General features: G+C 36.5%; 1 protein-coding gene across 1 annotated transcript; it reads right to left on the bottom strand.

Annotated features, from left to right (window-relative positions):
- Positions 1 to 294: 294 nt before the first annotated feature.
- On the bottom strand, positions 295 to 5,779 carry LOC113231583. Its single transcript, XM_026465949.1, has 3 exons — positions 5,689 to 5,779; positions 2,191 to 2,282; positions 295 to 546 (listed from the first exon to the last, which is right to left on the bottom strand). Exons 1-3 carry the CDS (start codon positions 5,762 to 5,764, stop codon positions 373 to 375), a joined length of 342 nt encoding a protein of 113 aa, XP_026321734.1. The 5' UTR covers positions 5,765 to 5,779; the 3' UTR covers positions 295 to 372.
- Between the last annotated feature and the right edge of the window lie 7,402 nt (positions 5,780 to 13,181).

Genomic DNA, 13,181 nt, shown 5'->3' with positions numbered 1-13,181 from the left:
GTGTGTGTGTGTGTGTGTGTGTGTGTGTGTGTGTGTGTGTGTGTGTGTGGGTGTGTGTGTGTGTGTGTGTGTGTGTGTGTGTGTGTGTGTGTGTGTGTGTGTGTGTGTGTGTGTGTGTGTGTGTGTGTGTGTGTGTGTGTGTGTGTGAAGTGGCAACTATCCTAGCTATGTATATGGGTATTTATATTATGTAGGTCAAAATTTACAGTTTAGTGTTATAAAATTCGTTTATTGATTATAATATTATGTTGCTCTCACACATTGAGAGTCACATAGGAACTACACCTTGAATGTGTTAAATAACTGAAAATGTATTTTAGTACTATAAAAATATTGACGTTAATGCTTGTAATAATATGCTCTTTTTTATTATTATTCTTCCTTAGATGTTGTTTCTTCAGTAATTTGTACAGTAGTAGTACGTAATGGACTAGTGCTTTTAGAAATTGTAGTCGATGTTGTAGTAGTTGGTACAGGTGTATTTGTACTTGGTCTTGCACTTGTCCAGCATGATGGGATTATACCTTTGCAGAAAATGCAGAGTAACTGTAAATAAAAAATAAAAATTCTAGGTAATAGTAGTTTTACAAACGGCACAACATGAGGATGTGTTGTGCGGTATCTTTTAAAACAACACTTCATCATCATTATCAATTTATTTATACGTCTCACTAGTCTCACACGGGTTTCTTCTCAGGCGAGGGTTTTAGATTATACTTCACCATGCTGGTCCATGCAGGTTGGGGACATCACACGTTTTCCGAGGCTTGTAAACCTTCAACGTGCAGGTTTCATTACGATGTTTTCCTTCACCGAAAAGCTAATGGTAAATTTCAAATTAAATTTCGCGAGCCCGGATTTGAATCCACGGCATCTGCTTGAGAGGCGACAGGCAAACCATTAGGCTACCACGGCTTTTTTTTAAATAACATTTATGACTCATTTAATCATGAATTCGTCTCTTTCGTATCACTCTTGGCAGAGGTGTTGTGGTCATCACGGAGTACGTTTGTTAACGGCTGATGTGGCTTGCCTTACGACATCTCGCCATCTCTCTCTGTTAGTGGACTCCCTCGTGCACTCTTGTAAAGGATCGCCCACTGCAGATTTTATTTGATCGGTCCATCGAATGGGTGACCTTCCGAGCAGTCTAGTGCTCTCCACTCTGCCTTGCACAACAAGACAGAAGAAAATTCCGTCTTGAATCATGAATTATTTAATTAAATTCGAACATATTTTTTAAATATTTTCTGACAAACTTTTTCGTCTATCAGATGGCGCAGTCGAAAAGGATTTGGGAGATTTTTTTTTAACTCTTATAAAGTGCGGCTCGTAAACGTATAACGCTTTAAATTTCAAAATAAGATAAAAGTCGTAACAACATAATTCGACGCGCGAACAAAATAATAACAGCTTCTAAAAATGCTACGTGTTCAATAAAGGACTATGCGTCTTGGGACCAGGACCTTGGCAGAACTCCATAGTCAGCTGGCTCGTAAATTTCATACCCGCCCCGTGTGTTTCGGCTATGTTCTTTATCGCTGTTAGGTCAGCGGAATAGATATTAATTGTTTAAAACATTTGTGGTTGTGTACAGAGATTTATTTTTGCCATTTTTAAACTTTACTTTCTGTCTAAAATGCTTACAAAGTGTTGTCTTTAGACTGTTTTGACATTTTAATAGGATTAAGCAGTTGCATCTCAGCACATCTTACATGCTGATTGAGTATTCAACAAGGTCCAAAAAATATTGGATGGATCTACTCAAAGAAGTATACAGGAAATTAAATTACATGTTTTTTAATAATAAAATTAAATTTTCGAATTCCAAATTAAACCAATAATTATATTGAGTGAAGTAACTTTCCTTATAAAGTAATTATTACTAACCCACTCAGTAACATAATTGCAAGAAAAGCATAATAACACCTACTAATGAAATGTGTCTGAAATAATATTTGTTTTTTAAGGTAGGTAATAAAAAATTTCACTTCCCACTTTCTCTAGAAGGCAATCAAGTAAAATTTTTGTGCCACCAAGATTTAAAAAATCGTTTTATTATGAATTGACATAGCTTAGTCGAAAGATGTTACTACATTGTTGTATACTTAATAGAAAGTAAAAACATTAGCTAAAATATTTTTTATTCAAGTAAAGATATTTTGGAACTAATTACTTTATGTCGATTACCTTTTGACTCCTGCTGTACGTCGTAATGTTCGTAAAAGGAGAACAAACATTGCTTACAACAACTCCGATCGTTTTGGATATAATTTTAACATCTGAAATAAAACAAAAAATTGAGTCATAAAGAAACACAGAATTTTTCGATTATCTGTACCACACGTTACACAACCAAAACATTACACGGATACTTTTTTATGACACCTTGTTTACAAACGCTCAAAGTAGATTCTCCGAAAATTTATGCTTATAACGTCAAAAAAATCTCAATCATTAGTCGTCGCGTTAATCCTACGTTCCCAGTCGTTATTGGACGCCAGGCGCTTCGCGAAAGGTCCACCTGTTCCTAGATTAAAGGATGGTGTCCGAAAATTGTGGGCAACATTTTTTATATTGGTACAAAATTTATTAGACCAATTGGTAGCGTGTGAGTAAATTGTGTAATTTAATTAAGCTTAGAAGGATAAAGGCATAATAAAGGTGTGTTAAATATAATTTGTTGTTGACTTGTATAGATAGTGCTTGTGTCCATGAATACTATGTACCCATAGTGTGTCACACAATGGGTCACGCAACCATACCAATTGCCCTCGTCTCAAACTACGGAATTCTCAAAAACATTTTAACATAGTAGTTAATTTCCAAATTGGTCTTACCGGAACGCGAACCCGAGACTTCCGCATACAGCGCCCACAATGCAAACCGTTAGGCTACCGAAGTCGCTGTTTGATTTTGACAAGTAAACCTATCATAACCACTAACCATTGTCATTAGGAGAATTAATACCACTACTGTTTCATTCGGCAGAAATCACACATTGCTCCACACAGTGACAATGTTTAGAACAACGAGATTTTACTGAATGACATGAACTATGTACTAGTGAGAGTGTGTGAAGAAATAGTGATCTCTATATAAATTGCATTACAAACAACATTACAGCTCATAGGTATGACTGATTGTTTGCACACATTCTTCCTTAAGAACCTTTGCGAAATAGTATAGTTTGCTGACTTCTGATTCCTTCCTTGATTTTTAAAACAGACAGACATGACGTTAACTATGGCAATATTAACGATACCCTCTCAAGGGTTAATTGGTTTAATGCTAACAATTTATTGCTCAATGTCAAGAAGACAATGTGCGTTAAATTTGAATTAACTAATGTAATATCGACTAGTCTAATCATAAAAATAAATGGAGAAAAGTTAGACTTGTTAATAAAGCTGTCTTTTTGGGCGTGACCTTAGATAGTAAACTTCAATGATTTCCACATATATCTTCCTTAGCCAGCAGATTAAGCTCGTCTGCATGCGCTGTCTGTACGTGAGCGTTCCGATGTTGCTACTGCTAGACTAGTTTACTTTAGTTACTTCCATATATAAAAATGTCCTACGGGATTCTTATGTGGGTAAAATGGCAGATATACAAACCATATTTGTATTGCAAAAACGAGCGATTCGTTCTGTGTACCGTTTAGGTTCTCGGGTTTCTCTCAGAGTAAAGTTTAATGAGACTGGTATCATGACTGTGGCATCACAGTACATTTACTCAAATATTTTATATGCGCGTAAAAATATACATAATTTCTTTAAGAAAGAAGATATCCATAATTTTAACCTTAGAAGTCTAAACTCATGGCACCACGATTTCGTCTAGCTAAGGTAAACGATTCTTTTATGGGGAACTTATATATTTTTACAATAAGATTCTGGAGTATATATTAAGATTATCATTACCTACGTTTAAAACTTACATTGAAAGTATTTTAATTGAAAAGTCATATTACAAAATTGAAGAATATTTGTTAGATAAAGATGTATGGAAAGACAACATGAGTCTTGATTTCACACAATTATGATTCAAAGTGTATTTTATAGCATTTAAGATTATTTGAAAAGAGCAATCTTTAGAGTTTCTTGTTCGTTCTTCTCAGAGAGGTCAGCGTAGTGAGCGAGCAGTAGCTTAAAAAATGACGTTTTCAAGTGTAAAAATGGATTTACCTATGGAATAAATGATTATGTGACTTTGTTTTAAAAAGTAGATATTATTATGTCTTCAATTCATAAACTAATAACGTACTTAGAGTGTTTTTGTAGACGGTAAATTGGTTCAACCGTTCAGTATAACATGTACTCTTCTGGAAGTTATTTATGGAAATCGAGTTTAATTAAGAAAAGTCTTAGTGTACCTTTTAATATTTTCAGAATCATTTTCTTTAATAAATTTGGGTATCCGATGAAGTAAGATGGACGTTGCACGTGGGACTTGGCAACTTATGTCTCACGGTGTCCGGCGCAGTGGCACTGCAACTGTTTGGGATATGCGTGTCGCTTACCACCAGGCACACCACTTGTTCGTCCCGTCACTTAGTATTATAAATAAAAAAACACCGGCGCCTTAGGGAACTTAGGCATATGCTGAGTCAGCACCATTTCACTGCTATGATAAAAAAGTTTTATTTTTCCTTTTTTGTGTTATATTAGTGAATAAGTGTAAAAGTAAGTGTAAGTGGCAAAGGGCGACGGCGAAGTAGGATTCGCTCAGTAAAGAGTAAGCGGCATAAGCATAAACTTTACGCACGTACACAAAAAACTAGAGCTTAAACCTATTTAACCTGCATAATTTATAATGTAATGATTGTTATTGTTGACTCTGTAAATAATAAAAGGTATTTGAAACTCGAACTTGATGATGGTTGTGGTGCACCTAACTTTTTCTATCGATGAAAAAAAAAGACAATGATACGTTCAACTCAACTACACAATTTGTCGTACATTACTTATTTATGTAATATAAATCCGTTGATATATTTTATTTTTATTATTGTTGACATTAAATTGACAATGATAACTAATTGTGTTAAATAAATTATTTTAATTTGTCGAAGAAATACTTAAATAATAATTACAATTATCATTTAATCATACAAAATAAAATTTACAAGCAACTATAAAAATTTATGGGGTGTAAATTCAGAAGGCATCTGAAGAGAAACTTTTTGTTTTAATTATAAAAAACTGATGTTTTACAGTTCCACTGTTTTTCAATTGAAATCTAAGATTTGGCAGATTATGATGAGAGATTATGGCTAGACGCCTTAGTCTGCCGGAGGACGAAAAATTTTACTACTACTACTCAGCTATTTTTCTTTTTGTGAAGTGAAAAGTTGTGTGTTCCGCTCGGCAGCAAAGTTGTTTTGCGTCTCATGCCTTGAAATTCTCGCTACGCTCAGGATTCTATTTTTGAACCACTCGCTTCGCTCGTTCTTAGCTATCTTCGCCTGCTCAGGTTGTCAATACTAGCACTCGCGTCAAACAACTTTGCAGCCTCGGTTAACAAATAACTATTCCATGAATACGCCGAGTACAAAAAGAACCACAGATAAACCATCGAACGCACGATAATTAAATTTGGAGATCAGATCGCGTTTTCAAAAGCGCTTTTTTATTATGATATTTCCACTGATGAAAAAAATCGAACAATTTCAAACAAAGAACATACCTTCGTTTTTGATGGACAGACAATACGTGAACGTGAATAATGTAAACGAAACCAATAAAACGTGGTGTAGCGTCATGTTGAGAGCTGTACGATCAGTATTAATATGGCAAAAAATATGTAGCGCGCTGCATTTTAGAACATCTCTTGCGAAACAAAACCAAGATTGCTGGAATTGTAAGGATAAGACTTTTAAAGAAAAAACAGTGTTTTTCATAATAAACTTAAGCAAAGAACAGGCGGGGCACTGTCAATGCTGCAGTGTTTTATTTACGTAAATATAAATAACAACTGTGTTTTGTTTTTGAAGAATTATATACAAAAATTATTTTTCTTCAAATTTTTTTTGTGATACCAAGTGACAGGATGAACAGGTCGTGAGCCAGGTGTTAAGCGACACGCCTGTCCGGTGCCACTCAAAGCTTTAAATGGTTAAGAACTGAGGACATAGCCACTGTGCTTGTCACCCTGAGACATAAGTTGACAAGTCCCATGTGCCTGTAATTTCATCAACACCTTTCAAAACCGAAACACAGTAATGCTGACATTGGTGTTTGGCGGCAGAAATAAGTAAGGTACTGCAGTATTTCCCCGGATGAACGCTTTCACAACGAGCTCTACTGCTACTATAGTTATTTGAATCGCTTTCGATTGTATTATAACTTTTATACGAGTTATATATCAATGTTTTTATGTTATATCGTATCGTGATACTGAATGTAAATTGTCTGTCAGAAGACATGTGTATTGGTGAACAAAAGTAAAGGCGGCTTCCCACGGACTGAGTTACGTTTCGCGGCCCGCGCCGCGCTTTTCTTGAAAATGCGCTGTGTAAAGAGGGCGCGCCCGTGCCCACCCGTGGTGGCCTGTTTGGATCTGCTATTCACTGGTCGATGACATCAAAGGCGGCCTATGTTCTCGATACAAATCCGAATACGTGCTCCGGTTTGGATATTTCGTATGCGTTCCGGTTTAGAAGGGCAAGGTTACTGGTGAAATTAGAGGCATATGGGAATTGTCAACTTATGTCTCAAGGTGACGGGCGCAGTGGCAGTACCCCTAAGATCTTTGCGATTTAAAGCTCTGAATGGCGCTGCAATTGTTAAGGACAGGCGTGGGGCTTACCACCAGGCCCACGACTTGTTCGCCCCGTGATCCCGTCAGTTGGTATTATAAAAAAAAGTTTGAGTATGTAGTACAATTTTTTTGCCGCTGCTTTTAGTGCAAAACAATTTGGCATTTAACTTATGAAAGAAAACTGCAATTTATATACGTATAGTACAACTTATTTTGCTTTTAGTTTTTTGGAGCTTAAAAGAGTTCGGAAGTCAAGTCGATACGTACCTACACAAAGGTGTGGAATTTCTCAAAACCTAGAATATTCAACTTAGCTTTGAAATATTAAAAAAAAATAAATTAGAAAGGAACTTTGTCGGATCTTTAAAGTTGGAAGGGATTGAGGATCCTTCACAAAATGTGAGCTCAGCGGAAAGGAACAAGGGCTTGTTCAGTGACATACATAATTAAGGAGACTAACCTTGAAGCCCACAGATCCGTCTTTTACCTAGAATTAGCTGAAGCAGCGCCATCTTAGGTTGCGGAATGAAATGTGCCACTTCACGCGTTCAACGCAACACGTAATCACTACGTGGCGCTAGTGTTTGACTTCGAGGTGTAATGTACTCGTATACTCGTATGTTAGATTATGTGTGCATTTTGTTACAATAAGTTTTTGAAATATTTTATATGTTTACGGTTAATGTAAACCGTTTGTTTGTAACAAAATTTTATTGTATTGTAACAAAAAATATACCAGCACGTATAAGATATTCATCGAGTATATAGTCGATGAAGATATTATTCAAGAGCAAGGCGTCATTTGTTCAAACCACAGACTAAGTTAAAAATCAAGTCTGAATTGTCAATTAGAGCCATTTATATTTCATTTTTAAATTTTCTTATCAAAGGCTATTCTCAATGAACAGAATTATGTCTTAATTATATCATGACAAAGAGTAAAGGATTTACTACGTTTTAAATGGAAACTGTTCTTTTTTCTGTTTTAAGTAGTTTAGTAACAAAATGGAATAAAAACAGCCATGTCTATATTATTGTTCCTTAAAAAAGGAAGTACAAAATAACATCGCCGTCCAAAGCTTCAGGATTTTCCATTAAATTTCTTGTTATCTGTGTTAGACTTTTACTGCTTTGCTGTAAATCTGATAGCTAATAAACCACCCAGTTAAGAAAGACCTCAGAATTGTCGCCTATTTGTTTGAATTTGTTTGCGATTGCGACTTCGGGCTCAAGATCTTGTTGTGTTGGTTTTTTTTAAGGATTTAACAGCTCAACCTTATTGCGCAACAGTCGTCACGCAGTTTTGCGATTACCGGCAATTTTCTTTTGTTTTATAGAGCGTTCTATTGTTTTTAAAAGGGTTAAGGTTTATAAGCTAACTTTTTTATTTTATTTTTGTAGACGTGTTTTAACGAGCCCTAGTTTAGTTGATTGGCTGATTTTAGTGCAGGACAGCTTTTCTTATACTTATCTGCATAATAATTCTATTAATTTAGTAGCAGTAGAGCTCCTTGTGAAAGCGTTTGTCCAGGGTAGTATTGCCACGTTACCTATTTAGTACCTTCAAACAGTAATGTGAGAATTATTGCGTTCCGGTTTAATAAAAAAAAATAAAAAAAAAGTAAAGTAAATTATTGCGTGCTGGTGAAATTACAGGCACATGGGACTTGTCAACTTACGTCTCAGGGTGTCGGGCGCAGTGGCAGTGCCCCTCAGACCTTTGTGTTTTAAAGCTCTGAGTGGCACTGCAAATGTTATGGATAGACCTGTCGCCTACATTAGGCTCACGATTCGTTCGTCTCGTTATTTATTATTTAATAAAAAGATTGTCTCTCTACAGTAGTAACATAAATAATAGGGTCTAATAAAAGCGAAATGTCATACATCATTGGAACATTTACGTATACTACTAACTACTACTAAGAAACTAAATTCATATGTTTCCGAGACATGCGATCTTAAAACATTAGAGATTGCAGTATAACTTATGTGACTAATTTGTTCTATTGTTTATAATGAATTTGCAATGCTTTTAACACCATAATTTGATAGTTTTTTTCAATCAATTAATTGATATTAATTCTACATTTCCGCCACTGTATTCAATTTAATTCTTCCAATTTAAATTATAAAGTCCTAGTAAATACTTATATATAATTTTGGTAGCAGTTAAGTAGCTCCTTTAAAGTTCTGAGTGGCACTGCGACAGCTATGACCGGCGTGTCACTTAACCACGCACACGACTTGTTTATTCCGTCACTTGGTATAATAAAAAACCCTCGAGTAGTATATACTTGAGTACTATTGAAGTACCTACTGTTACTTTTGAAAAGTTTTCGTAAGCAATATTTATAATAGCATATAAATAAATGAAAGACCAATAATATGTGGTAACTTCCTTATTATGAACTGTTCACTGATTGTCTGTCGCTACAAATAAGTCGTATAATAAATAAACTTGTTTTTGGAAATTCATTTATTTATATTTATTACAGGAAATGAAACTATTTTTCCGGATTTAAATCGCGTTTCCTATGTGTAACAATCTCGAAAACCTAAGAACTCGTTATATTTATTATATTTCCATTTATGTATATATTCTGTGTAAATAGATACCTACTTCCTAAAGTGACACTATCTGTCGGTAAAACAACCCAAGAGTTCTTATTGTCTCTCTTCTTAGCCAGAAATATACGATAATTTCTTAAAAATAACCTATTCCATGACTATGATATTAAAGTTTAATTTTTTAAATTACAGAAATTTTGACTTATAATAATAGATTCTTATCGAATTATTTAGACGTAGAACTTCTTGTGAAAGAGTTTATCCAGACAAGTACTTACCTAGTTCTGTTGTCAAGCAGTAATGTGAACATTCCCTATTGCGTTTCGGTTCTGAACGTAAGGCTGCTGGTGAAATTACAGGCACATGAGACGTGAAATTACGTCTCAGGGCGCAGTGTCAAGTCAATGCTTCTCAGACCTATGTGATTTAAAGCTCTGAGTGGTACTGCAACTATTATGGACAGGTGTGTCGCTTACTACCAGGCGCACGACTTGCTCGTTCTGTTACTTGGTATCATAAAAAAGCTTCAACGCTTTATTTATTTTGTACCTACAACGAAGACGTCATACTAGTAAGTTCTTACTTACTACTTAAATACGTAATGACATGGAGAAAATGTAAATATGACAAAGTTTTAAAAAGGTTACGGAGCTGTTCGAAAATTTGCCACTAGAAAAAAGTACGTTAACGTAACGTTTCATAGTTCGTTCTCACTTCCACCTCGATAGTTACCTCAAGGGAAATCTTGCATAACGCGTGAAATGTGTCAGGGGATACTATATAATAGGCATGTTTTTTCTAGAAAATTATGCTTTATGTAGGTATTCCCAAGATTTTTGTTTTGTGATGAGAATATTAAGCTCACTGAAAATTCCGTAAGGATTCTGAAAATCAGAAAGGAAATGTAACTTTTAGTGATTACAGGGCGCAGAGTGCTATTGTTATTTTAAAGGCGTATTTCTTTATAAAATATTTTAAGTTACCTATTCTATTAATAAAAGGATAAAGAGATTTCTCAGACATTTCAGAAAAAAATTGCTCTTAAACCATATGCTGCAAGTGATTAGAATGGTGTGCAGTTTGACCGACCGCAGGACAAGTTTTTTGGGCGATTTGGTACAATAAGTCAATATGTTCTGTCAGTATGTGAGCTTATGTTACTCTAAGCCCGGTGGCCCAACGTTTGCAATGTGGGCGCTGGATAAGGACAGCTCAATTCCCTTTAGAACCACTTGAGGAAATTATTTTTTCTAAATTGGTTCTGGTCTAGGTTTTCTGAGTAGTGCCCCGGAGTGAATTCTGTTGCTCTGGTACTCATAATGAAAGCCGTGGTAGACTAATGGTTTGAACTACCGCCACTCAAGCAGAGGCTGTGGCGGTCAATTCGGGCTCGCACCTCTTTTTTCGGAATTTATGTGCGAAATTCAATTTGAAATTTACCAAAAAGGAATACATCGTTATGAAATTTGCACGTTGAAGAAGTTTCACTACTGTTGGAGTGTAGCCGTGGTTGTAGCGCAGTGAGAGGTGGTACTATTTAAAATTTAAACGAGGAATATAATCATAAATAAAGATTTACTGTGAGCGTTCAGTTAGAAGATTCGTCCAGAACCACCGCCATGTTCCTTTGACAACAGTCCTCTTATTTTTTATCTAGTGCTAAATACAAAACCACCTTCTTATTTTTTTAGATAGTTCTAAATATAAAATAATAATATAACATACATACATACAGTCGGAAAATGTGTAAAATCCCCAGCCGGCATTGGGTCAGAGTGGCGGACTGTGGCCTAAACCCTCGTCTGAGAGGAGACCTGTGCTCAGCAGTGGGGCATATAAATAGGTTGATGATGATGATGGTACTCACAGTACTTGGACTTCGCTAAGCCTGGGCACTCTTACATTAAGTCATTCAGTCTACTCAATCGATCAACTCGAAAATTTTATTCGTATTCGTCATTTACGGTGTTATTTTCATAGCACACAACACATATGTCGACATAGATTGGGTGACATGAAAGGGTGGTAGTTCTTCTTTTATTTTTTTCCATCCTCTAAGGGTAGTTCACATTCAATTGTCATTTATTATTTTTAATTTTTGCGCTTAGAGGAACAAAACATTTGTCTGCGTTATAATGTTGTGAAAACTTACTTGTTATGTTAAATATGTAGAAAAATATTCGTCTTTTGCAGTTAGAAGGAAGCGCATGGTAAAAATGCAAAAATCTTTTAAAAACGTTCGGGAAGGCGGGAATAATTACGGCAAGAGCGGGGTCCGCATTACCGCCGCGCGCATCTAACTGTCATGGCAAAACACGCTCTATTCATTTAGCTTTTAAATTTTAATTTAAATAAGCGTCTCGGGCACGCGGGCGAGTCTGTGGGTCTCTCGATCTCCGTCCGACATCCGTCCGAAACAATTACTGTCAAATAAGTAATATTCGACAAAATTAAAAGACAAGTATCAAGTATGAAGCTTCATTCGCATCACGCGTCTTTTCGTTTGGTCAAGTATTGCTTATTTGGCAGTAATTGTTTCGAACGGATGTCGGACGGAGATCGAGAGTAGACCCCCTGGCTTGAATTTGGGCTACGCGGTGTCTCACGCGGCGGCCGGGCGGCGACCGTGCGATTGTATTATTGAGAGGAATTTAAATGTTGTCGCCTAGTAAATAGAATTCGTCATTATCATACACGAAGGCGTGCTAACTACGCGGTCGCCGCGCGGCGGCCGCGCGTAATCTTTCTCCTCGTGTAACTGGGCGCTCAGGGTGGGAAACTATGGGATCAATCCCGTTTCGCGCACTTTCCGGCAACCAATCATAATAAAACTTGGCAAATAGATGTAATTCGCCGAAGGTTTGAAGTTGGATTTTTTTTTATAAAAAAGTTATCACTGTTTTCTGTCGTATGGTATGGTGTAACGGGCTGGTGTTCATAACTCGACGTCCAGGCGCCTATTTTGCATGTGGTGGGTGCAGGGTGTGGTGCTACCAGAGCTCCTCCAAAAAACCCTTTTAGGTTTTGCTGAGGATCTCGAGGAGCGGGCTCGGTATTCCAAGATATTTTGCTCTGTGGTTGCTCACTCCGGAGCAATAAGTAGGATGTGCGGAGGCGTTGCCTTCCTATCCATGCACGCTCTGCATAGAGGGGGGAGGCGTGACCTAGATTTAAAAGGTGTTTGTTAAATGGACCATGACCCTTTAGGGCGGCAGTTATAGAGCGTCACAGTTATCTATTATACATCCAACATTTGGGCACGGATCTCCTTTAAGGAATGTGTACGGCCCATTGCGGGTTGGGGCAAATCCCCATTATGACATCTAGGGTTCATAACAATGTTTTATTCCGTTAGCGAAAGGTTTTGCTTCTAAACATTCATAAATATAATATGTAACTTAGAAATTAAAATCAAAGGCCACATAAATATTGTGATCTCTCGGTAGCAGTAGAGCTCCTCGTGAAAGAGTTGGTCCAGAGAAGTACGGCCACCTTACCTATTTCTGTCGCCGAGCAGTAATGTGAGCATTACTGCGGTCTGGTTTTGAAGGGTAAGGTGCTTGTCAGCTTATGTTTAAGGTCAGCGTTTCCCATTTCGTGGGTTGCGACCCGGTACCGGGCTATAAAATAAAATACCGGGTCGCTATATTCTCGTCTTGTTGAAGTGGAACTAGACCTCAGGATAAAACTTTTGTAATTTTCCACGAACTTGGAGTAAAAAATAAGCAGCAGCTTCATACTTCGTGCTAAATAAGCGATACCGAAATAATATTAGTAAAACATTTTTACTAACAAAAAACGTATATTATTTTACTTAATGTAACCACCTTAGGTTTAAAAGTATTGGGTCA

Source organism: Hyposmocoma kahamanoa, unplaced genomic scaffold (assembly GCF_003589595.1).
Source record: "Hyposmocoma kahamanoa isolate Upper Pololo Valley unplaced genomic scaffold, ASM358959v1 65, whole genome shotgun sequence".
Classification (NCBI taxonomy): Eukaryota; Metazoa; Arthropoda; class Insecta; order Lepidoptera; family Cosmopterigidae; genus Hyposmocoma; species Hyposmocoma kahamanoa.
Note: the sequence above shows the minus strand (reverse complement) of the source record. Positions and strands in the feature narration are given on the sequence as shown.